At 46.2% G+C, this 26,044-nt stretch overlaps 1 protein-coding gene across 5 annotated transcripts; it reads left to right on the forward strand.

The window, feature by feature from the left end:
* Positions 1 to 1,511: 1,511 nt before the first annotated feature.
* CTNNBIP1 (catenin beta interacting protein 1) lies at positions 1,512 to 24,453 on the forward strand. 5 transcript variants are annotated; one of them, XM_066564112.1, is made up of 5 exons: positions 1,512 to 1,530; positions 11,998 to 12,087; positions 14,890 to 15,011; positions 15,455 to 15,545; positions 22,239 to 24,453. In XM_066564112.1, the coding sequence occupies exons 3-5, from the start codon at positions 14,916 to 14,918 to the stop codon at positions 22,364 to 22,366; spliced, it is 315 nt and encodes a 104-aa protein (XP_066420209.1). In that variant the 5' UTR covers positions 1,512 to 1,530; positions 11,998 to 12,087; positions 14,890 to 14,915; the 3' UTR covers positions 22,367 to 24,453. The 5 variants fall into 5 exon arrangements, with proteins under 5 accessions (XP_066420209.1, XP_066420208.1, XP_066420212.1 ...); XM_066564111.1 differs by lacking the exon at positions 1,512 to 1,530 and adding an exon at positions 1,771 to 1,893; XM_066564115.1 differs by lacking the exon at positions 1,512 to 1,530 and adding an exon at positions 1,774 to 1,893 and having other exon boundaries at positions 22,208 to 24,453.
* Positions 24,454 to 26,044: the final 1,591 nt, after the last annotated feature.

Here is a 26,044-nt window from a genome sequence, read left to right on the forward strand (position 1 = left end):
GTCTTTATCCAATACTTGTAAAAATGTTAGACTTAACCTTTAGATAATTAAACTTCTAACATTCCCTTGCTGAGGGCGAGGTCAAGCAGCGTGATGATTGGGAGGGTAACGGATTTGATCTGTGCAGTTCTGCATTCTGTGTGCTTTGGGAGGCTCCGTGCATTCCCATGGGACATGAACAATATTTTACTCTATCTCTTGCAGACCTAGCATAGTTGAGAGGCCTCTTGAGCATCCATCATGTCTCATGATGATACAAGTGACTGATGGCAAGATGTCACCTTGCTTGATAGCTAAACATCTCGGTAAGCTTGAAGGGAACAAACTAAGGTGGGGCAGGAGCTCAGTTTTAAGAAAATAAATCTAAAATTCTCCTAGGCTAGAGGAAGCCTTGTGGTATCTCTCCCTGCTAAAACCCTTCCTAAATAAATGCAGGATGTTAAATTGATGATGTGTAAGATTGCATTGCACTGCTGTACAGTCAGCCAGCTGAATTAGGAGAGCTAGACAGTACTTAGTCATAAAATGGTGTTGTGCCCGTGATGTTATCAGTAAGGAAATTCATACTATTGCAAGGATGCAAATGATGGCTTAATTATATGCTCCCACTAGCATAAGATGCTTTTAGATCTTTCCCTCAGACTCATGTACTGTGCTAATTAACAGTAATCCAACTGGAGGATCCCAGTGCAATGCTTCTGCATATTTTTTTCAGCTTATGCTGGAGCTCTTATGTTCTTTTCTTAAATAATTAATAATCATTACTGCCTGCTGTGCTGTGGGTATGTGCCAGTGATCTCAGATCCCAGCACATTTGCACCATTCCTGTTCCTGTCAGAGGCTTGGGTTTGCTCTTTGCAGAGGCTTTCATGTTAAGCCCTTCATTAGCTGGCAGTGGGGTTTGGATTTCAGTGGCATCGGCCTTTGATGTCATTAAGTATCAAGCTGTTAAAGGAAGTGCCACCTATTTCATTACTGTGACTATCTTTTTGCAATTAAGTTAAATTTCGAGTGGAGAACAGATGCATTTTACTAAATAACACTTGGTTCACAAAGCATTTTCATCTCCAGGAATTTTGTACTTACCTTGCTGGCCTCACCAATGCACCCTGTAAGGAGGCAGGGTTACTGTTAACCTAGTGGGAAACCATAATGCAGGTGATGGAGCAGGCTGAAGAGCCTTTGGTGCCTTCTATCTTCTTTGGATTTTAGTTTTAATTAATTCCTCTGTGTTCACTGGGGTTTTACTCTTCTTCAGTTAATGTAGGTGAAGCATTACTTTATTTTTGAGTGCTTCAATGACCAAATGACCACTTATTCTAGCTGGAGGTTGGCATTTTCTGTATTGGCTGAATTAGCCCAAGCTGTACTGGATGTTGCAGTGTCTTTAACTTTCTTAGCGCAGCGTTACTGAGCCCCGCGCCCCGCTGGGATGGATTTGGGCGGCCCGAGCACGGCAGCCCCGGACCGGGAGGGACAGCAGGAGCCCCGGGACCTCGGCACCGCGTCCCTCCAGGGGATGCTGCTCAGGTGAGTGCGTGCCGGTCCGTCCGGCGGAGCGCTCCGGTGGCCGGACGGGGTCGGGGCCCGGCCGGCGCTGCCCCTTGCCCGGCCTGCCCGCCCCTTCCCCGGCCCTGCCCCGCGTCCCCGCCCCTTCCTCCCGGCCGGCTCTCGGGTGCTGCCTGCGGCGCCGCCGCTGCCCTGGGCGCCGGGAGGCGGCGGGTCCCTCCCCCGGAGCCGCCCAGGCACCTCCCTCGGGCCGCCGCGGTGAGTCACGACGGAGGAGGAGGCGGCTCCGCTCGGCTCCGCTCCGCTGCTCTCGCCCGCCCGTGCCGAGCGCGCCCCGCCGCCGCCCGAGCCGCCGGAGCGCCGGGGCCGCGGGCCCCGCACCAGGTGAGCGCGGTGCCCTTTGTGCGCGGCCGCGAACAAAGGCGCTGGCCCGGGCCGGCTCCGCTCCGCCGGCCGGGCCTCCCCGCTCCCCGCTCCGCTCCCGGCCCCTGGCAGGCCCTGGCCCCGCGGCACAGGTACGGGAGGTGCCTTTCTCATTCTGGCATCACCCCTTGCGTCACGAGGCGCCCGTTCCCGGGGTCCCACCCCGGCACGGCTGCGCTGCGGTGGCAGCCGGAGCCGTGCCCGGAGCTGCCCGAGGTGTACCGGGGCCGCGGGCACGGACGGCAGGTGCCACCCAGCGCCGGGGCTGCACGGCCGGCTCGGGGCAGCCCCTGCGCCCGCCGTGCTCTCGGCATCCCGGCCCTCGCCGGCGAAAACGCCTCTCGGACAGTGGTTACTAAAGGGCTTCCCTCGGGGTAATCCTGCCTTGGCTAAAAACTGGGTTTCTAGAGCCTCTGAGGCAGCACTCGGTAACTTTCAGTGTACATGGGCGGTATTTGTTGGCACACGTTAGTGTTTTACCTGTTGGGAAGATACGTGAGAGAGGGACAGCATCACCCTCCGGATCAGAATGTATCAGAGACAGATGAGACGTGATCCTCCTTTTTGCTCGACACCCAGATGTGCTTCATCAGGGCATGTTTGCCTCACAGACTCGGGTTTGCTTTCTCTTCAAGACGAGAATATTTTGCTCTGTTGTATATCATCTTTTATTTGTCCGTTCCTCATCTTGGCATGTTGAACGGGATGAGCTTTGATGCTCTGTGAGATGAGCATGAGACATTCTGCAGATGTGAGGATTTAAAAAAAGAATCAAAACACCATACTCTAGCAGACTTTGGAGGCAAGTTAGGTGTGCTGGTTCACAGTCCTGGTCTAAGCTGGCTCCAGTATGGTGAGAGACATGATTAGAGAGTATTTAAGAACATATTTTTAAATACATTTACAAAATACTACTATTTTTTTTTTTGGCTGCTGAACTCACAGACTTTCAATTTCTTTTGGCCTTGCTTATTTTCGGAGCTCATGTGTGAGAGAGCATACAGAAAATACAGGCTGGTTTTCTTACCAAGCTACAAGACACTTTTGCCTTGACAAACAAATTAATTTGGATAATGGTGACAGGTGTACTTCAGATACATTTCTGTTGCTTCACTTTGCCCTTAACTGAAAAAGCATCATCAGTTATTGTATCTTTGGCATAGTGGGAGAAACTGGCAGCTCCCTCAGTGTAATTTAGAGTTGTTGGGGATCTGTGTGCTGTCTTAGTTGATGTGGTACACAGAAATAATAAATCTCTGAAGAAGGACTGAACAAATGCAGGAGCAAAGGCCATTTATGAAAAGCTTAACTGGTAATGGGTCGGACCCAAATCTGCTTTAAAGCAATTTTCTCTTTTAGTTCATTGTAAGCCTTGCAACAAGTTATGGAAAAGTTACCCAGGGCAGAAGAGTGCTTTCAGGATTCTTCTGGAGGTCCAGGTGGAGTGCAATGAAATCTTCAGCAGGGAAAGCATCCCTGGGCTGGCAGGAGTCCCTGTGCCAGTCCCTGTGCCAGCAGCAGAGCTGGGGCTGCCCTGGCAGGGCAGTGGCTCACAGTGAACAGGAGCCCCTGTCCCTGTCTGAACAAATTAGTTACTGCTCGTGTCACTGACAGGACATCCTGTGGAGTGTTTGGGAAAGCCAGTTCTGAATCCCAGGTTTATGGGAAATCTGTAGCTGTGTCCTTTTCTGCTCCCCTCCATCCTTTCCCCCATCCAGGGTTTGAGAGTGCTTCACTTTGCAAGAGGAGAGAGATGTTTCCAAAACAATTTGTGTTGTTTTCTAAACAAAACCAGACGTGAACGGAAACAAAACCTAGATTTTGTAACTACTAACAATGACTGTGATACATATCTGCTGCCAAAAATTAAAAATCATCCTGCAGTTGCATATGGGCAAACAGAGCTAACACCTGAAAGTGCCTGATGTGGTTAAGCTGTTCAAGGTTGATGCTTTGCCTAGGAAACAGCTTGTCAGAATTAGATCTATTTATATGTGTTTAATATAAGATTTTCCTCTCCAAAATATTTGTCATCTGTAACCAACACAAACATTTATGTTTTTTACCAAGTATTTCAGTTCCTAAGTTGGTTGTTGACTGCAAAGCACCCTCCTGAGCATCTGACCTAGTTTGAAGCATCAAACATCCACCCAAGTGCTGTGCACAGAAAGGCAATAGGCTTTGGAGGCTGCTGTTGGAGATGCTGGGAGAAACTTCCAGGAGAATTTTTTCCAAAATAAAAGGATTTGGTATCAGAAATATTTCTATACATCCACAGGCAAAACTCTACTTCTTTTTACTGCAGGCTGTCATCAGATTGGATTTCCTGCTGAAATGCAGCAAGGACAGAGGCAGCTGCTGCAGCTGCACCACACCATCGGGTGTGTAGTGCAGAAGTGATTGGGAAAATTGCAATTCTGCCAAATGTGCCAAATGTTATGTTCTGGGCTAAAGCTATTGTGTGACTAGTCCCAGTTTTGATGGTGATGTGCACCAAAGATACAAATTATTGGAATGGAAACATTGCCACCTATTCCACATCCAGTGTTGGTAATTCAATGGTCTTACTTCTAAGTATGAGGGAAAAACTATAAGTAAATGGGTTTGAAATGTGCTGAAAACTTTTTACCAAGTAACTTCATTTAGGAAAAAAACCCCAAACCACTTTGTTCAGTGTTGTATCTCTGAGAATGGAGGACTCTTACAGTTCTTTTTCCCTTTGAAGAGCTGTGCACTGTCCATGAGCTTCCATTGGCACGAGAGCGCAGATAGAGCAGAGGGAGCAGAACTAGAGGTGAGAAGACATCAAAGATCAGCAAATTAATCAAACCCCATTAGTTAGTACTAGAATGAGGAGAACACTCTCCTGACTCTCAGATTTATTTTCAGCCTTAGTGTTGAGGAAGCATTATATAACAAATGCTTGAAAAAGTGAGGAAAGCTCATTCTTGTTTCTGCTCACTGCTGGTGATCTGACAGAACACTACAGAGCTTCTGTATGGTTTAAATGTCAGTCTGAATTCAGAAAGTGGAGTCATACTTCTTGCTTTTCATTAAATACATCCAAGGTTTTACAAGTATCAAATCTGCCAAGCCTATTTCTGTTTTCAAAAATAATATAGATATAATTAGGCATGATATTTAAGAACAAACAAGACAGCCTAAAAATCTCAAAAAAACCCTCTAATAATTTCAACTTCTTGCATTATTGGAATTCCTGTGACTGACTAAATGAGCTACTGATTGGGGAACAGAGGTGGAGTCAGTAAATTTGTACAACCATTCCAGTTGTCTCAGGACATTCTATTTTATTCCATGCAAATACACAGACCAGGAATTTATTTGATTTTTCACCAAGTCCATTTTCTCTGTGTTATAAGGACAGCTAAAAATATGGAAACAACTTAGGTAATCAACTCTGTTTATGACCATGACCAGGCTCAGAAACCTTCTGACTCAGTTTATCCTTCCATAAAATTAGTTGACTACTTCACATGAAGGTGGAGATGTTTAATTAAAGTGTAATTGTTTTGCCTCTGAACTCATCCAGGTCCTGATTCAATGCACAGTGAAGTCAGTGAGGAGCTTTTAATTAATTTCCTTGAGCTTTAAATAAGTACACATGGACGTGTACCCTTAAAGGAAATGTGACCTAAATTTTTACAGCAGAATTGCTGTGAAGGAGGAATATAAATCCTGAAACAACTTCAGGTAAACTACTGAAGGAAGGCTTTTTGTAGAACTGAGGAGGGGATAGTGCAGCTGCAGGGATCTCTGGTGCCTGTTGCCATTTTAATGTAATTTTAATGGAGTTTCCTAACTTTGAATGTGTTGGATCTTATGTGGAAAACTGGAAATTTCTTTGTGCCTTGGCAGCTTGCTCAGTTGGTCGGGGGAGGCAATATCAGACTTCAAGATAAACATAGTTAACTGAATGTTTATGCAAAACCAATCAGCAATAACACTTAAAATATAATTAACTTCAAGAGTTGATGCCAAATTGAGAAAAATAGGAGCATTCATGTCTTCTTAGCTGCCTTTTTTCAGGAATGTCTGTAGATGCCAAATAATACTCGTAGGTTTATGTGGAATTCGTGAAAGGTTTTGCTTAACTTCAGAGGTCAGAAACATCAGGTTTTGCTAAACAGAACTTTTATTGCTGAAATCTTGGTCAGCAGCTACAATGAACTTGGTAAAATAAGCTTTTCACAATTCACATCAAGCTGCAACCATTCTGTTACTGTTTCACTGTCCAGATTCTTAGTTCAGTAACTTTTACAAAATACCTTTTAATCTTTAAATAAAGTACTGTGTGTGAAACAGCACGTATGAGGCACTACAGTTTGGGCCCTTGTTTTTCATGGCTTCATTTCGTTGCTCTTGGTAGCTGCAGTTTTAGATGTAACTGCTATCAGCTCCTGCCTTTTGTTGAGCAGCTAACATAACAGAGGTGTACCTAATTGTGCTTGTGGTTTGGCAGAAATCTGCCTGCTCTTCCAGTCACTCTCTTTGCCCATTCTGCCTTAAATTGGTGGTGGCTGCTCCTGGCAACTTCCTGAGGTGCTCTGGGATCTTGCAGTGGTTTTAACTTGTGTAAGGCTCAGCCACTCTCGAGCTTTGTTGTGAATGGTCTCTGGGCTAACTCCTGTTGTTCCTATCATTATGTATTGCAGTTGGATTAATCCAAATTAGTGTTTTTACATGTGGTTGCGTTTGACATGTGTGTTGTGTCCTTCCCCTGTGCTCAGGAGTTCTCAGTCCCAGAACCGATGGGGGCTCGCTGGAGCCCCAGGCCCTGCAGTCCCTGGCTTTTCTCTCCAGCCTGGTGTGTTTGTTCAGTGCTGAGGGGACTCTTCAGCTCTCACTCCACTCGTGGAGTTAAGGTAACATTCAGAATTGTGGCTAGGCAGGAAGGAAATTGCATCCATTTTCCTGAGAAATACGAAGTCTCTTGAAGGCAAGATTTCCTTCCTTGCAATCCCACTTGGCCAAAACATAGGGAAAGCAAAATGTTCATGGTAAAATTGGTGTGTAATTAGGAATTTGTTTTAAACTAGTGAATGTTAAAAGTCCTCTCTTAAAACTGACAAGGACTTTTTTCCTTCCTCCCTCCTCTGTCCATCAGATATCTTTGCAGCACAGAATTGTTTGGTGACCTAAGAAAGGAACAAAAAACCTCCTCTTGTGCTTTTTGTTTCTAGTGAGTCCTTCAGAGAAGAGAGAAGCTGGCATACTTGGCTTACTCTGCTGAGACCAACCTATGGAACACTATCTAGGAAAAGCCTTGTGTGTTATTATTTGATGAAGATCTTAGGAGCAAAGGTCCCATATTCTCCAGGAGCACTGCTGCTGCTCACGGGTCACTGAGGAGGCAGAGTTTGTGTTCTGCTTAGTCCCACAGACATGATCAAGGCATGTGGCCTTATTAGACAAGGAGCCATTAATTCTTAGTTCAACTCACAGCAAGAGCTATTAATAATAGATCTCTTTAAATGGTTTTGAAAATGAAACCTTGATTCAGAACTGGAACCTCTTCTTTGCTCTTTTTCGTTATTCAGAGTATCCACGGGGAAAGCAGCACAGAAGTTTGGGTTTTTTTTTCCTAAAGAGGCAAGATAACTGGGAGACATAAGGGGCTGTGCTTGCCACATTTTACAGCAGATTTTATTGATGTATGAGGCCAGGACACTATTTAATTTTGCTGTCCAATGGTTACACAATTTTGGTAGTAAAGAACTGTTAATCTGAGAGTCTCTGGTCCTAACAATGTACTCTGATACACTGTTGCAAAATACTAAAATGCTAACTAGTCACCAACCTAATAACATCTCACATTTTAATTGCTTTAAAAAAATCTTGTTAGCCATAATCTTTCTACAATAACAGATTTATAGGCATTTGCAGTGTGAAATGGCTGTGACCTGGCAATAATGATGTTCAGATGTCAGTAAAAATTACAGGGCAGCACATTGAGAGCTCTCACTAATACCTGGCTGTCTGTAGATCCTGTGTAGATGAGTACCAGAGAAATGCCTATAAATACATATATAAAAAATGTGTAAATATATGTGCACACACAGGGGAGAGAGCCTTTCTGTGCCACCACGTGTGCTCTCTGCCATTTCAGGCTAAATGCACCCAGCACTGTGTGCTGGGGCTGGGAGAAGTTGGTGACTCCAGAAATGGCATTGAAATCTTCTCCAGAAATTTTCTGTTTCTGAAATAAAATATTTACAGATAGATCTATACAAAGCTTGGCTGTACTGTTCTATTCTAATGATGGATGCTGAACACTTTTTAGCAGTAATTCTTCAGTGGGATACCTGGCAATTAAATTGTTGGCTATCTATCATTAGTGCCTAATTTCCTGCCTAGAGGATTTGTAGCTTTGTTTTAAATAGGAGAAGAGCCCATGGCTGGGACAGGAGCAGAGCTATCCATGCAGCTGTGGGGACCATCGTGAGTAAAGAATTGGAATTGTCTCTTGGACTGGGGTGCAATTTGTGTATAAACTGCTCTTTATAAAGTGCTGTCGCTTTTTAAAGAATTTTTGACACATTCATCTTTGAAGTGTGAATACCTTAGAGAAATGAAAGGCTTTTTTTCAGGTTTTGTTGCTGTTACTATGTTTAATTTCAGAGGCTTCAAGTTGACTGACGTGAACTACCTAAAACCCTGTGCTGCCTCTTTTAACTGCATGAGATGTGAGAGGTGTCTTGTCCTTGAGAGAAGGGGGGAAATCGTCTGGTTTGTGTGTGTCTGGAGGTCAGGAGGCAAATTTTAATTTCATTAAAGTGGTGATTATGATAGTAGGATTTTTTTAAATTTATTTTTTAAGTCAGCTTGGCCGTTGATGTAAGAACTGTTTTGGTATATTGGGTAGCTCTGTGGAATGCACTTCATTGGTACTTTTGAAGCTCATTTTGAAGCTCTGAAAGGTGTTCCAGCACTGGGGAGAAAAACCCCTCTTGTGTTCATAAATGTTTCATGAATAAATGGCAGTGTTTGGGCTGTTTCCTGTCCTCCTTCAAGAAGGAGGGCTGTAGTGTCTCGTTAAAAATTTAAATCTAACATTTAAGAGATGTGAACCTACCACATCTGGGAGTTCCAGCAGTAAATTGACCTAAATCTGACACTGGGTTCAGATTCTGAAGTCAGCTAAAAGGTAGCACTGAACATAGAAAGGAAGACAAAAAAAAGCCCGTATTAAATATTTCAGTTCACACTGTTCACCTATAAATAGGTAGCTGTTATGAATTCTTCATTGTATCTCTCTGGAGATGGGAATTAATCCAGTCTCCAGCTGCCTGTGACTGAAGGTCATGAGTCAGAAAGAATTAGAGGAAAATTTGTAGCAGGGTTTTTGCAGACTCTGGTTCCTGACTTCAGGTTTCAGGCTCCAGCTTGGAAGGTTTTTTGGGCTCTTAACTGTTCTCTGAAAAATGTCATTTGAAAATTACCAAGGCTTAAATTAGGGGCAGGATCCCCTTGCACTTCCAAGCTTCCCAGTATGGCCATGCTTAAGCACTGAAGTGCTTGGTGGTGGCACTGTGGAGGGGAATGGCTTAACCTTGATAATGATATCAGAGAGTCAAAGGGACCCTTCCTGCTGCTCTGAACTCCACTTGTGTGGAGCAAAGGGAACCTGCAGTGCTCGGGTTTATTCACCATAACTCCTTAGCTAAGCTTTATAATCCTTTCCCATTAATTGAGGGTTTTCAGTGCCTTCAACAGAACCAGTCAGATTCAACAAAAAAATAAATTGTAGCTGAACTAACTCCTGTTGGGTTTCTTTTGGCTATAACTGGAAATGCTACAAGATATTAAAGAGGTAGTCAGCTGTGACTTAGGCTTTAAAGAACTTGCCAGATGGCTGCTCCAAGTACCCTAAATTATTAAGACTGAGTATGTAAAATACTACATTTTCCAACAGCTTACTGCCTTTTTATTTTTGTCGCCCTTAATTTAGGCTGTGCAGATTCCTCAGTTGCACTTTGTGTTTTCCCATTCCAGTAAAATGTGGTCATTATGAATTTCAGCATTACATAGGACTACAGTGTGGGGGAGAATATGAAATTTGAAGGAACAAAAGCTCATGTTGCTTTCTCATTGCATTAAATAAGCATGGCTTTAAAACCAAATGGGATGCTTAAGTAACTTCCTTTATGCAAAATTTATAAAGATGCATTTTCTTTAGCATGTCTCTTTTCCTGTTGAGATGTGACATTTTTGTTTGTTTATTTAAAAAGGTAACAGGAGGGGAGTCAGAAGAGTTTGGGAGTTCTTAATTATGAACTTACCTGTGACATTGTCCAGCAGAAAGTCCCTTCCAGGTTTTGAATTCATACCAGTGTAGGTGGAAGCGAAGGAAATAGAGTTACAAATCTGTAATTTTCAGTTGCTGTGTGTTGGAATCTTCTTCTGAAGGCGTTCAGTCAAAACAGTTCTTGCTGGTGAGGCTTGAGTTTCCTGAGGAGCTGTTTCCATCTGTTGGTAAAACAGACAAGTTAAACTGAGACTGAGTACAGATTTCTCCTGTCTACATTTTTTTGAAGTGAAACCCCAATAGCTGATGTTCTAAACCTAGTTAGGAAAGAAGAATAAAAGGGAAGACTAACTGCAGTTACGGTGTTTTTTCATTATGTACTGTTGTATCTGGGGTCAGTGGTTGAAGAGAAAGCCACTGTGGTCTTTTAATTCATATTAGAAAAAAATATATTTTATTTTCATTAGAGACTTTTCAGAACAAGGAACAATGAAGAGAGGCGAGGAAATTGGAAGTGGGAAAATTGGAAGCACTTAGCTCTCACATTACTTGGGCAATATCCTTGCAAAGGAGCCCAGGTGTTTTTAGGTGTAGAAGTACCTCCTCCACCTGCTCATTCCAATCCCATGTCTGGTTTCCTCTGCTCTCTGACTTCCTGCCCTGCCAGAGCTGCAGCTTCAGCCCAGGGCGTTGAGTGGGAAGGTGCTGCTCGTGCTGGGTGTGCCAGGGGTGCACAGCCTCTGCCCAGCCCAGGAGAGGCTTTGGAAGGACACAGATGGGGATGTCAGGCGTTCCTGGCTCTGCCCAGTCCACATGCTGGGCCTTGCTGAGCTGGAGGAATTCCTGGGATCCTCACCCAGCCCACTGCAGGCAGTGGGGAGGGAAGTGCTGGCCTGCAGGACAATGTCTGTGCTGCTGGGCAAGGGGAGGGTGTTTTCACACTCACATCTTTGCTTTGGCAAAGCTGGGCTGGCAGTGTTGGCTGTAATGTACAGATCTTTGTTGTTTATTATTCTGTCTTGTGAATCATCTTTAAAGTAAATGAGAACTAAATTTCATTGCCTGTGCCTGGCAAACAAGGGAGAATTAGGTGACCCAATTATGTCCATTTGCAGTGTGTTGGATGCAGCAGGACAAGCTTGAAGCATTTATTCTTTTAACAGAGTTTAGTGAAGAATTCAGTCATTCCTGACTAACATTGCAGCTTTTGAAATGCAGGGGTCAGTGTTCTTTGTGAGAAAGGAATGGAAAAGTGGCGCTGGGGAGTAGATCCACGTTGAGCTCCAGAGGTGAGCACAGGCAGCCCAAACTTTGCTGTTGGCTCTGCACATCTGCCTCACCCTTAGCTGGAGAGACCAGCTCCAGATCTGATCGAACAGTGCATTCTCAACGGCTTCACCAGCCTCTGGCCTCTCTTCCTGCAGTGCCGGGCACACAATTCCCAGAGATTCAGCTGAAATCCCATTACTTCTCTGCTGAGGCCAGGATCTGTCAGTTGGGTTTTGTGCTGAAAGCTGCCTAAAGAATGCAAAGCTTGAATGCAATTCATTCTGGAGTGATTGGGAATGTCATTGGTATGGTCAGGGTGGAAATCTTGCAGCTGAAGAATGGCTTGATTTTAAAAAACTTTAAACATAATAAGCTTCTTATGTTTAACAGCTCCAGACAATGGTGCAGTTTTTGAATTTTACCTAGAGTGTGTTCTAAAGCAGGCTGGGAGTGAAGATGTATTGAATTAAGGATCTTTCTGGGCTTCAGCTGAGTATGTTCTGTAATTCTTTGCTCATTTGTTTTCACAGGGCAGTTCCCTTATACATTTTTCCCAGCTCCAGTCACTGATCAGGACAGCACACGTGGATTATCTGATCTCCTGTGGTTTTTAGAAGCAGGTACGTGTTTTGGTGGTTGGGTTAGGGTTAGGGTTAGGTGTTTGGGTGGTTGGGTATGGGGCAGTGACCACTCATCCATGAGCCAGAGAGATTTGTGGGGGCAGGGAAATGGTGCTTAAGGAGCATTTCATAACGTGTAGCATATTAATGCAGCTTTCTGCCAAGAACTAAGTTGATAAGCATTTTGAAAAGATTTTTCAGTCCTTCATTTGCAAATGTGGATCATGCTGTCTTCTGGGCATGGACCAGCTTTGTCTGTGGGTTTGGAAATTTTCTCATGTAGCATATGCTGGGTAATGTTGTCATCCTAAACTGTGTCTTCTGAAAGCTTTATGTAACAAGAAAACAGAGATATGTTCACATTTCTCATGCTGGGGTCTGAGTGCTGATTTAAGACCTTTGTCTTTCCACTTTGCTGTCATTGAGTAGGAAGAGCTGTGCTGGCAGGGTGATTGTGTGGTGTGGGGAGAGCAAAGTGCTGTTCCTCTGAAAGCTTAGTTTACCTCTCTGTGCATGTTTTTTGAGCCATATTGGGTGCTTTTTTCCCCCATGCTGTTTCCTAATTGTGTGAAGCATTCACTGAATGGGCAGGCTTTAGGATTTTATCCTTCCTGTTAAATAGGTGGCTTCATGACAAACCCATCTTGGCTGAAGGTTACTTCAGGAGAGCCAGGCTTGGATAGGAATTCCATCACTTTTTAAAGTTGGAAAATTAATAAACAACTGGAAGATAGCTATGGTGGAAAACAATGAATAGTAACCAAAGCAGGCCTGGTAATACCTGACGTGCAGAGCAGTGCTGAAGTGGGGTCTTCCTCGTTTGCAGGGGGGTGGCTGTGGCATTTTCTTGGTGCTTGTGGATGGTGCCACCTACTGATATCCCATCCATTTTGTTTCATTTTTAAACAATAGATGTCTTCGTGCATCTCAGTTTTTCTTGTGATTTTTCTTTCCTAGGTTGATTGGTTACTAGTACAGCAGCTTCCCTTTTCAAGTACAATATTTTTTGAGAAGTATTTACAATATTAGGAACCAGTCCCAAACTTTCAGACTGGCTGGCTATCTTGATCAATGTTTATTGTTTTATCAGTCTCTGGATGTGTATAACTTAATGTCTCTTGCCCACTGTCTTATTTTGTTCATTGCCTTACTATTGACATCACTTGTTAGCACTCAGTAAATTGCACTGTGGAGTATAAACCCAGTAGCATAATCCAATTTACTTACTTGAGTTGACACTAGGCAAAATTATGGGTTTGTTTAATTCCCCCTTCAGAGAGCAGTTTGCTGGTTGTATAAAAAGCCCCAACAGTCATCACCTTGCACATGTACAGGCTGCAGGTTTCCAAGCAGAGCCATCCACAGCAAATCAGCTTCATGCAGATCTTCCCACTGAAGCATGTTCCAGAAGGACTGGTGATGGATCTTTCTCACTTGTTCCTGCTGTTATCTCCATGCTCACTCGTGTGGGTGGCAAAGCCTGTCCCAGCAGCTGCTGCTGAAGTTTGCATTACTTCTGACTCACTCAGGAGGGCCTCTGTGTAATTTTAAACGGTTTCCACACCCAGATTACTTTCCCTTAAAAGTAATAATGGAAATGAAGTGAGAGGAGAGGTCAGTAATGACTGCAGGAGAACATTACTGGGAAAACTGTTTGAACCTGCTGGGATACAGCCCTCCCTATGCAAGCCTTGGGTCGTGTGTTCCCTTCATTACTGGGGCTCAGGAAATCACATTTATAGGCTGCTGTAGGACCAAACCCAGTTCTGGGAGTGAGAAATGGTTGAAGACCTGCTCTGGAGCCACTTCTGAGGTGTGTGGGGTGCAGGAGTGGCTGGGTCACACCTCCATCCACTCATGGGAGCACAGAATGGTTCGGGTGGGAAGGGACCTCAAAGCCCACCCAGTGCCACCCCGGCTCTGTTTGTGACACTGCTGCAATTGGGTGTTATTTGAGGCACCTTTACTTTCTACATTTCAGGTTAAGGTTTTTACTATTGTTGACGTAATAAACATGGTTCAGGATGCTTTTTAGGAGTAGCTGAAGAGAATGCCTGAATGTTTGGGGTTTTTTTTTTTGTCATGGTAAACACCCTGTTGTGGAACTTAAATAATTACCAGATACTCATATAATAATCATGCTTTGTGCTATAGAATTTGGATAGCACAGTCTGTTTATTCCAGAACATAATTATTTTTATTAAAATAAGAAGCAAAAACTCAGGGTTTAAATTATACTCTTTCCCTGCTCCTCTTAGTTCTGCTTTCTCTCCAAAACCATTTCATAAATGTTAGTAATTTTTACAGTAACACAATGGCCTTTTTATATGATACATAAAGGAAAAAAGAAAAAGAGGAGGAAGACTTAAGAGTTTAGATTTCACACAGCTTTTGTTTAGCCATTGTGGGCTTGATGGCTGTGCATTCTGCATCCTGTTTTCATTCTGCTTGTGCTTATTTATGGAAAAAACCCCAAACCACGGACTGTTCTGTCAGGGTGATTTTCATCTAGTTCTTACAATTCCTTTTCTACTCAAGCAGTAATGTAACCACAGATAATGAGCTGTGGGGATGTGATCATGAGCCTCTGTGAATGTTTCAGTTGGATGTGTAAGGCCCAGTTTAGCTGCTGACATTTTAAGGGTTTCTCTGGGGAAGGATGCAATTCCTTACTCTCCCAGGATATTCCATGATCTGCCCACGGGTGGAAAACAGGTATTTTGGAAATTAAACTTTTCCTCTATTTCCTATTAGACCCCATTGCCTATTCTAGTTTGTGCTTTCCTGATTTTGGATCTGCAGGAAATCCAGGAGCTGGCAGGAGGGGAATGAACCGTGAGGGCGTCCCCGGGAAGAGTCCGGAGGAGATGTACATCCAGCAGAAAGTGAGAGTGCTGCTCATGCTCAGGAAGATGGGATCAAACGTAAGATTCTCCTCACAGCCCATCCTTTGTGGGCTTTCAGGCCACTTTGGACCTGACTGGCGTAGTGCTTGTTGAGATGGGCAGGTGATGGTCTGCTTTTAATGCTGAATTGTTTGAGCCATCCTGAATTTAACCGTTATCACTTAAACACAATTGATTTTTGCTTAAACACTATAAGGCTTGTGAGGCCTGGAACTACCATATATAGATAAATGATTTCAACTTCTTCATTATTGGAGAAGGAGCCAAGTGAAGCAGCTGTTTTAAGGTGGCACTGAACCTGCCCATGAGTTCATGATGTCCCACTTGGCTGCTGTGCACAAGTAAGGGCTGGTGCAGGTGGTGAGGAGCAGAGCAGAGGTGCTGTGGTGCCTGTCCCTGCTGGGGTGGGTTGTGCCTTGCTGGGGGCTCAGGTGTCACCTCTGTCACCTCTGTGCCCGCAGCTGACGGCCAGCGAGGAGGAGTTCCTGCGCACGTACGCGGGGGTGGTGAACAGCCAGCTGAGCCAGCTGCCCCAGCACTCCATCGACCAGGGTGAGTGCCCCCTGTGTGCCCAGTGCCTGCCCAGTGCTGCCCAGTGCTGCTCAGTGCCTGTCCAGTGCTGCCCAGTGCCCCCCAGTGCCCCCCAGCTGCCCCAGCACTCCATCGACCAGGGTGAGTGCCCCCCGTGTGCCCCCTGTGTGCCCAGTGCTGCCCAGTGCTGCCCAGTGCCCCCCCAGTACTGCCCAGTGCCCCCCAATGCCCCCCAGCTGCCCCAGCACTCCATCGACCAGGGTGAGTGCCCCCCGTGTGCCCCCTGTGTGCCCAGTGCTGCCCAGTGCTGCCCAGTGCCTCCCCAGTGCCTGCCCAGTGCCCCCCAATGCCCCCCAGCTGCCCCAGCACTCCATCGACCAGGGTGAGTGCCCCCCATGTGCCCAGTGCTGCCCAGTGCTGCCCAGTGCCCCCCAATGCCCCCCAATGCCCCAGCACTCCATCGACCAGGGTGAGTGCCCCCCGTATGCCCCCAGTGCTGCCCAGTGCTGCCCAGTGCTGCCCAGTGCCCCCCCAGTGCCCCCCAATGCCCCAGCACTCCATCGACCAGGGTGAGTGCCCCCCATGTGCCCAGTGCTGCCCAGTGCCTGCCCAGTGCCCCCCAATGCCCCCCAATGCCCCAGCACTCCATCGACCAGGGTGAGTGCCCCCCGTATGCCCCCAGTGCTGCCCAGTGCTGCCCAGTGCTGCCCAGTGCCCCCCCAGTGCCCCCCAGTGCCCCCCAGCTGCCCCAGCACTCCATCGACCAGGGTGAGTGCCCCCAGTGCTGCCCAGTACCTGCCCAATGCCCCCAGTGCTGCCCAGTGCCCCCCAGTGCCCTCCCTCTGCCCTGGAGCTGCTTCCCCTGGGCAGCAGCCTCAGCAAACACCACCTGCAGCCTCCTGAACTTCCAGCATCGTTTGCCACCTGCTGAAACCCATCCTGCAGGCCAGGATGCGCTGGCTTTGTTAATTCTGTGAGAAGTCTTGGTAAACAGTTGTGTGGAGCTGCTCTGGGTCCACTCATCCCCTCTGAACCTGAATGTTTCTTACTGGATTCCTCTCCCTCCCCTGCACAGCCCTCGTGCCAGGTCACGTTCATAAGGTGCAGTTTGGAATGGAAGGAGCATTGTAAGAGTCGTGCCAGAAAGATCTGAGCAGAAATTTAGTATAGATCTGAGACATCTAGAAATCCATCACAAACACAACCTGCACAAACTTGCTGCTGTGCTCATTCCTTGCATAGCTGGGGGCTGATGGAGGTGGATATGCTTGAAGAATTCTGAGCCAAAATACACAACTTTTCTGCCAGTCTAAAGTGAGAATTTTCTTGTTTCTTGTCAAAAACTGGGGTAGACACATTTGGTTAAGAGAGACTTAGCTGCAGTTGGCATTTTTCAGCATTATCCTTCAAAGTTACATTTTTCCCAGTGAAATCAATGCTGAATTACCTGCACTTTGGCAAAGAAAAGGTGATAAAATCAGAAGTCCAGCCAGGGGACACAGATACTTCCTACAGTGGTGCTGAAGCTGTAGTGTGCTCCACAGACAGAAGCAACTATAATTTATTGCTCAGGACTTTGATTTGCTTAGAAATCTCTCCAGGTTTCTCTCAGTCAGTAACAATAATGCTCCTTGCTTGCTGCTGCCTGTGCCCTCTGCTGTGTCCTGGGTCAGAGAAACAGGAAGGGCTGAGTATGGAATTCCTGGGGATACCATGGCATAGGTGTGGGATGTGCCACCCTAAGGGAGATCCCATCTCCACTAGATGGCATTGCCTGGTGCTGGAAAAGCCCTGCAAGTCCACACATTCCCTGTTCTGTTGCTCCAAGATTGCTTAAAGGAATTTTCTTCCCTGCTTTTCTGTTTTCATTGGATCTCCTCTGGAGGATTTCTTTTTTTCCTTTATGCAGCTTGTCTTACACAACAACAAAAAGAGGTGTTATTTAGGGAGTAACTCACACCAAGTTAGCACTTCAGTGGATTTCAGAGTCCTTTGTTCCACAGTAGGACAGGTTGCTCTGAGCCTGATGTGTCCCTGATGTATCTTTAGAGCCATTTTCCTCCAGCAGGCACAAAAGACACAAAGGTAACTTCACATCCCCATTTTGTCCCAAAAACCAGGATGGCGTCATCATTGGCCTGAGCACTCTGAGGGCTTTGTCATGGACCTGCAGGTTTCTGTGTGTCCCTTCAAGTGCTGCAGCCTGGCTCCGGTTCCAGGAGGTTGTTTTGGTGTGTGGGGTCTCCTTGATAAGAGTGCAGAGGATGGATGGTGTAGAGTTGTGAGCTGTGTCTCTGCCTGTGGCCCCACAGCAGTGACCTGGGCAGGGCTGCTGAGCTGTCCCTGTGCTGAGCCTGTCCCTGTGCTGAGCCTGTCCCTGTGCTGAGCCTGTCCCTGTGCTGTGCTGTCCCTGTGCTGTGCTGTCCCTGTGCTGAGCCTGTCCCTGTGCTGAGCCTGTCCCTGCTGAGCCTGTCCCTGCTGTGCTGTCCCTGTGCTGAGCCTGTCCCTGTGCTGAGCCTGTCCCTGTGCTGAGCCTGTCCCTGTGCTGAGCCTGTCCCTGTGCTGAGCCTGTCCCTGTGCTGAGCCTGTCCCTGCTGTGCTGTCCCTGTGCTGAGCCTGTCCCTGTGCTGAGCCTGTCCCTGCTGTGCTGTCCCTGTGCTGAGCCTGTCCCTGTGCTGAGCCTGTCCCTGCTGTGCTGTCCCTGTGCTGAGCTGTCCCTGTGCTGAGCCTGTCCCTGTGCTGAGCCTGTCCCTGCTGTGCTGTCCCTGTGCTGAGCCTGTCCCTGTGCTGAGCCTGTCCCTGTGCTGAGCCTGTCCCTGCTGAGCCTGTCCCTGTGCTGTGCTGTCCCTGCTGAGCCTGTCCCTGTGCTGTGCTGTCCCTGTGCTGTGCTGTCCCTGTGCTGTGCTGTCCCTGTGCTGAGCCTGTCCCTGTGCTGAGCCTGTCCCTGTGCTGAGCCTGTCCCTGTGCTGAGCCTGTCCCTGTGCTGAGCCTGTCCCTGCTGTGCTGTCCCTGTGCTGTGCTGTCCCTGCTGTGGTTCCTGGGCAGGGTCTGTGGCTCTGTCTGAGCCCCTTTGTTTGCCCACAGGGAGCCACTGCAGCCTCTGTGTCCATTGTGCCAGGATGTGGCAGTGCACCAAGGAAGGAGTTTTTACTGTCCCTGCTGAATTCAGGCTTGTGCCATAAACCCTCCATGAGCCACTGCTAATGCCAATATCTCTGACATTTAAAGTTCCTCCTTGAGACTCTGTTTGTTGTCTAAGGATCCAGCAATGGAAGATAATTTGGATCAAGAAGCATCTTGAATATCTCTGTAATTTTTAATCAAGCCTGAAGGCAAAGACTCCCCTTCAGTTTATCCTTATTTTTATTGGAAGAGGAAATATGGTAATTGAGTCTAATATTAATGTCATTTGATTTTTCAATCATTGTTAACACCTATACTAAAGTGCAAAATCCAGGGTGTTTTTCTTTACCCTGGGAGCTCTTTAGCTGACATCTGTGGAGTGTTTGTTGTTTGTTTTTATGGCTCCAAGAATAACTGAGGAGCCCTGAGGCATCTCAGTTCAACCAGTATGTGTGCTGGAGAGGGGATGTAATCCTGAGCTGTTTTGGGATGTTCACACATTGGTCTTGCCTGCATTGCAGCAAGAGCTAACACAGCTCACACTTAATGAAATTCAGGCTTTCTCACATATTTTTGAGTGCAAGCAAAATGCATCTCAGGAAGTTCTGTTCCAGAAGCATCTCCTGCATCAGCCCCACCTGCCCTGTTCCCCAGCTCCTTGCATTTCCAAGGGTGGGCTGGCTCTGGGCTCACTGCAGGCTCTGCTCTGGCAGCTCTGGAAATGGGAGCAGTGCAGGGAGGAAGCACGAGATGGGAATTGTGCTGAGACCTTGGTGATTGCAGCTCTGGTGTTCCTATAGCAACAGGAGTGTGGTGCTGGCTCCTGGAGGAAGCTGCTCCCATGGGGAGGGCAAGGCTGAGATGCAGACACGTGCCTGCCTGGGTGAGGCTGTTCCCTGGCTGCTGGGGCACCAAAACCCCCCAGGCTGCCTGTGGGGCTCCAGGGGACCCTGCCCATGGCCTGGCAGATGCTGCTGGAGAATGGAGATGGAGCTCTGCTCAGAGCACTTCTATTCTGTTGAGCATAAGGCTTGTTTTAGTGTGCTGCTGCTCTCAGCAGTGCATGGTGTATTTTTAGAATGCCAGCCTAGGATGCTAATGCTGGGAATTCCAGGGAAGAGTTAATGTTTAGAAGATTGTTGCTGGAAGGTGGTTGAAGAAATGTATGTATGCAAAGATCTTGTGCGAAGTGAAGAATTTCTTTTTTTAATTTTGGCAGCCTTTAGAAATTCCCAACAGGCTAAACCTTCTGATCTCTAAATGCTTTTGGGGTTTAATTAATTCTGCAGGAGACTACAAGCAAATCAGGTGTACGGATCTATTTCTCATTCAAAGAGCACTTGGGAGCAGCAGCTGTTAGAGGTGTCAGCATCTCCTCTGGTGCTAAGGTGGTGTGGTTTCAATGCAGCCCTACCCTGCTGGGTTCATGCTCTGTGCCAGGTCCCTGCTCTGGCATCAGCCCCCCTGGGGAAGCTTTCTGCCATGGAGGTGGGCAGGGAGCAGCTGGGGACACTGAGCTCAGGCTGCAGTTCCCTGCCCTGCAGTAAAGTCATTTGACCTTCAGCTCATCTTGGCTTGCTAAGACTGAAGAACAAGTGGTGTAAAAGAGCTCTGAATTCAGCAATTCAACCAGCTGCAATTGGAACTTAATCTCAGTGGGATTTTTTTGGAAGTTAGTGGGGTAAGATTGTCACTATTATTTTCTAAGATAGGACGTAAGCCCACCTGTTAATTATTGTTAATTTGTAGGAAGAACAAGGGTGAGGAAGCGTGAGGCAGATTCAGTGAGAGAAGTATCTGAATGTCTAAAGGTTTGTGGCAATTAATGCTTTGCTCATAAAAGATAAGGAGTATTTCACTGGGAATGTTGTGAGTCTCTATTTCAGGGTAGAAATGTGTGCCCAGGAAAGGGACAGCTGTGGAGGGAGCAGCTGCATGTGTAGATGCAGGTCAGGTAAAAGTGTGCCTTTGTCATTGTTCTGTACATTAATTGCTGGAAGTGCAGAGCTCAGTGAAGGATGTGCTCAAAGCAGACGTGGTTCACATCCCATTGTCTCAGTCACAGCCTCTTGGCCATGTGCAGTTTCACTTTATAACCTGTGCTCTGCTTTTTGCATTACTTTACTTGGTTAGTAACAAAACATCCGTTGTGGGAGCCAAGTGGGGCTGCAGGAGCAGCTCAGGTTGGGGTTTCCCTGCTTTCCCTGAGCACACAGAAGGCCCAGCTCTGTTCTCTGGCAGTGTTTGTGTCTGTGCACGGGCACTGGAGAGCTGCTTCATGAGCAGCCTGGCCAGCTTGGTTTCCTTTGGCTCTGGGGAGTTTGGGTTATAGGGCAGGGCTGGAACCAAACCTGCTTTTATGCTGAGAAACGTGGATGACCTTTTTCTGGACAACTGTCACCCAGGTTCCCTTGCTGGGGGACATCTCCAGGCACAGCCAGGTGCCCTCAGTGGCCTCTGGGAGGTTCCTGCTGGGGCAGGCAGGAGCACAGAGCTCCTCCAGTGGGGTTATCTGGGATGGCAAGGAAACCTGCAGGAATTTTGTTCCCATTGAGACCCTGGGAAGGGGAGAGCCCAGGAGAACATCAGGTCTGTGAAGGAGGGCAGCTGATGCCGTGCTGGGTGAGGCTCTGTGGTTGCCAGAAGATTCCAGCTGCTCCTGCACCTTCCTCTGTGCCAGAGGTGCTGCTGCAGCCTCCCCAGCATCCAGGGCTTTGTCACCATCCTTGCAAGTGAAATCCTTGTTTTTCTTCAGGGGCTGGTAGTTCTTGCATGTTTTAAAACCAACAAGGCAGCTTGTTAATTCTGAGCTGGATCCTGGTGCTATATATCATTTATGTTTTGATCAAGGAAGAAACAGTTTGTGCAGGAGATGAAAAGGGAGATGACTGCAGGGCTTCTGAATGCTGGCAAGAGGGTGCATCAGAGCAGTTTTTGATGTCGTTTTATATAAGATAAGGGCCCTACATATGAAAAACAAACTACTACTGCTTGGTCCTTAATATTTCCTCCTTTGAGTACATATAACAAATAAATTGTGAAGTGTACAAAAGTAAGTGCAGTTGCATTTCAGGAGCATTGATTTAGCTTTTAAGGACATTAGCAAGGGGAATTTACAACCATTTTGACCACTTTTCCTGCTATATTGCAACTGAAGAGCAGATTAGATAACTGAGAAATGGAATTCATATAATGAGATCAGATGAAGCATTTTTATTAGTCCCCTTTTACCTTGTGTGCAGGTGTATGGGCAGAAGTTGCTTGGGGCACAAAAGTGAGATTTGCTTGTTGAAATGCTTCAGGTAAAAGACTGGAGGAATTTTGCATGCTGTGCTCCATCTGAGTTGAATTTGAACTTTGTAAAGCCCTGGAAGAGGATTCTGTGGAGCTGAGCAATTGTGGGACAGGCAGTGGTGGTGGTTTGGCACTCCCTGGTTTGTCATTTCCTTTCCTGTTGGTTGTATGGATGTTTAGGATGACACTTTGGGTTCTGCATCTCTCCCCTGCTCTTTAAAGGAAGTAATTATGGCACAGATTTCCTGTATCCATTGTTGTTGCAGGTGCTGAGGATGTTGTGATGGCATTTTCCAGGTCAGAGACAGAAGACAGAAGACAGTAACTGCAGGACACCTGAACAACACAGAACTGGAGAGGACAGTGAGATCCCTGAAGATAGAGGAGGATGGCTGAGCATTAATAAGTTCCTCTGCCCACCCTAATTGTTCCTTGGTATTCCTTCTCCTTTGTAATGTTGTTTCCCTTTGCCCAACCCTCAGAATGCATCTCACAGCCATCTGTTCCTGTCAGATTTTGCAACTCAGCCGGGCTGTGTTCATTAAGGACAAACCTAAAGGTGTGGTTTTGGTTGGCTCAAAGGGACAGGCTGTGGTTGGATAAAGGAAGGCAATTTTTCAAACTTGACCAATGGAAACCTTTTATCTCACGTTTTATTTTATATTTTAAACAAAGTCTCTTGACATCCCACTTCTAAAGAAGCTTTTCATGCTGTGGTGCTTATTTAGGTCAAACTTGTGAATTTGAAGAGGGTTTGATTTGGCTGCATAGAACTGGAAGCAACTTGTGATTGGGTGACAATGCAAAAGCTTTCCCTTCAGCTGGCTTGCAGGTATTTTGCTGACTCCAACGTTTTCATTGCAGGAAGCTGATGTTTTGGTGCATTGGTTATTTCTTTATACTTATTGACTTGGGGGGGGAAAGACAAATGTGCTTTGCAATATTTATTACATCTACACACATATAAACGCTTGCTTTTGGGGGGTTGTTTTGGTTTTTTGATTGGCTTTGAAGTCATGGTTTGATTTCCTTTTGGCTGCAGTGTTTCTGATGCAATCAGTTTTTCCATACTCAGCTGCTCCATGGCCTGGAGCTCTTTTGGGAGCATGTGTCAAAGCAGATTTGGTTCAGGAAGTCCACCTGGCCAGGCTGAGGGTGCCCAGCCCTGGTGGGCACAGGGGGCTGTGCCCGAGCCCTGGCACTCCTGGCTGCCCAGGGCTTCTCTCTGCTCCCCACAGAGGAGCTGGAGATCTTCTGCAGGAATTGCAAGAATGAGATCTGAGGCTGTGACATGAATTTGCCAAATTTGTACAGAGAATGTGTGAACTTGTTTAAAATACTGCAGAGTTCCACTTTAACCCTTTGACTGCTGCACAAGAGTAGCTCTCACATTAGGAACAATTAATGATCATTAACTTAAATTCAGCTTGCACTGGGCTTTAATAAACTGAAGTTTCTAGTCACTTGAAAAATTGTATATGGTTTCCCTCCTTGCAGCTGTTTGGTGAAGGGGAAATTCTCTGGATGCCAGGATAGCAGCATGCTCCTGAGGCACTGTTCAGGAGGCAGCCGTGCTGCTTCGGGCTGTCCAGCACTGAGTGTACAGGTGACACTCTCAGGTTCACTCTCTGCAGCTGCAGGGCCTTAAAACACACACAGACCTTGACAGGCTGAAAAACCTGCAGTGGAATTCCTGAGGTGCACTGACTGTTCAGGAATCTGCACACAGTCTCCAGCACTGCTGCCTAAAACCAAGCACTTCATTCTCTCTCATGTGTGCAAGTGGTTTTTACAAAACTTCTGGATTTTGCTGTGGGTTGCACTGACTTCAAGATGTTTCAGAATCTATTAAACCTGAACTCAATTTACCTGTTCCTGGTTCTTTTCCTATGGTTGTTAATTATTTACAGTGACAATTCTAGAATCTAACTGTGACAACATGACCATTTTCATGGCCAGAAATTCTGCTGACAGGATGCTGTTGTGGTCTCAAAATGGGGGAAAAGCTGGAGAGAAACCATGGACTGTCTGCAAAAGGAAGAATAGACTTGTGAGCACAAGGAAGAAATTATCTTGAGCAAATAAATACTGTGTAATGAGAGCAACTGTACATCTATTTATGAAAATGCTCCTTTTGATTTAGTTGCAGCTTTGTAAAGTTCTATGTGAAAGTAAATCTTTTACCCCTTTTTGTTGGGGCCAGATAAGAAATTTCTTTATTAAAATAAACCAGGAATGAGCCCAAAGGATTCTCTAGATTTTGACTTGGTTGCGTGAGCAGCGCTTTGGTGTGAATTTGGTGCAGAGGGGGGCAGCCCTCACAGTTACCTGAGGGGCTCCTGTGGCTCTGGGGTGGCCTCCCAGGGCTGACACTGATCCTCCCTGCCTATCCAGGGCACTCCTCAGCAGCTAAGGCTTCTCAAGAAGGAAAGTGAACTGTTTGTGTGGTTTAATCTCTTCACTAAAAATGTAACTCTTGGGCAGGGGGGAAAATACAGTTTTTAATATCTACTGTTGTTTCATATTGATTTGTTACACTGCTCAGCTGCCAAATGAAAAACACCTGGCTTCACCTTTGAGAAAGACACAGGACATCAGCATGGGGGACTTGTTTATTGTTTGTACAAATTTCTCCAGCTTTGCTGTTATGCTCTTGCCTTCTCACAATAAAACCAGGAAATCAAATGTTTTAGAGGGCAGAGTTGAGCACAGATCTAATTTGAAATATGTTTGTAACTAGAAAAGGCTTTGTAGTCCAATTATCAACCCTATAGTGCTTAAGGCATTCAGAAAGGGAGTGTAAAAGCTTTAGAGGCATCTTCCAAGAAAAGCACACGCTCTTTGGGTGGTCTTCTGGGGAGAAATGTTCCTTTAGAGATTCAAAATGTGCTGTTGTACCTTCACTGCCAGGCTGCTCATCTGCCTCTCCTAACACACTGTGTTTTGCAGAGCTTGAGGAGAAGATTCAGAGCTGAATCCCACCCCTCCTCTCTGCCCAGGTGGGCAGCAGGTGCTGCCGTTGTTGGAAGCTCATTGTGTCTGAGCACAGCCTGTTGTAAGTGAAAATGGGGCTCCACCATTCACACAGGCCTTGAGTCTGATTCTCCCTAAAATAAACCCTGGAGTAACAGCACCTGTGAGCTGGAGGCACAGCAACACTTTGGAGGGAGATACTGCCTGAAAGAAGCTTGGATCACTGATTAAATTAAAAAATCTCTTGAGATTTTTTGTTCCTACCTAAGGTAAGCAGTTACTAGCAGTTGTATCCTCCATGGCCTGTGTGAGAGTTTCTAATGCTTGACCATTACATCTGTTTCAGTTCCACAAAGTCTATTTTCTAATTCACCAGCAGCCTCATTAGTTCCGTTAAAGGCTGAAGATTTAATGGCCCATGAAGTAGAGAGACCCAACACCTATAGCAGAGATTGTCTAAATGAGACATGGGGATCATTTGTGGGATAAATTCCTATGGCTACTCAGAATCCCTTACAAGAATAGAACAGTGCCATGCCTGAGGTTACCAGTGTTCTGCACTGCAAAAGGGAAAAATAAAGGCTAGAAGTTAAAAGCTTTGAATTCAATATAAAATATGTTAGAAATTATTTATGAAATACACTGAGTGCCCTGGCAGAGAAAGGAATATATGATTTGGAGTCATTTAAGATCAGTCCTTCAGTTTTCTTTTTGGTCTCTCGCCTCCTCAAGAGCTGTGGCAGAGCTGACAGCAAAAAGGGCTGCAGGGCACTGGGATCAGCAGCAACCAAGAGTGCAGGAAGAACAGTTTCTGGAAGTTTAAGGAATCTCGAGGTCTATTCAGTCTGCAGAAAAGGAAGTCCCTAGTGAGTAGCATCTTTTCCTCACTGTTACCATCAGAAACAAAGTGTTCCAAAGCTTGGAGGCTAAAAAAGGGCGTTTAGGAAGCTCCATTCAAGCTGCAGAGCAGTTCTGAGTTAGAGTTTTACAAATATCAAAGTGCTGTACAGCAGGGAGGAGCTTTGTTGTTGCTTTCCAAGGTAGGAGGTTGGATCTGTTCCCTGCCAGACTGAGGTAGGTTCCCATGCAAAGAAAAATCATCTCCTGCCTCCTGAGCTCTGCTTTCATTT

This window comes from Molothrus aeneus, chromosome 21 (assembly GCF_037042795.1).
Source record: "Molothrus aeneus isolate 106 chromosome 21, BPBGC_Maene_1.0, whole genome shotgun sequence".
Classification (NCBI taxonomy): domain Eukaryota; kingdom Metazoa; phylum Chordata; class Aves; order Passeriformes; family Icteridae; genus Molothrus; species Molothrus aeneus.

Bases quoted from the DNA above. Each gene is read 5' to 3' on its own strand.
- CTNNBIP1 (XM_066564112.1), top strand. From the start codon at position 14,916: ATGAACCGTGAGGGCGTCCCCGGGAAGAGTCCGGAGGAGATGTACATC. The intron at 15,012-15,454 runs GTAAGATTCTCC...CTGTGCCCGCAG, and splicing joins TCAGGAAGATGGGATCAAAC to CTGACGGCCAGCGAGGAGGA. The intron at 15,546-22,238 runs GTGAGTGCCCCC...GGCATTTTCCAG, and splicing joins CCAGCACTCCATCGACCAGG to GTCAGAGACAGAAGACAGAA.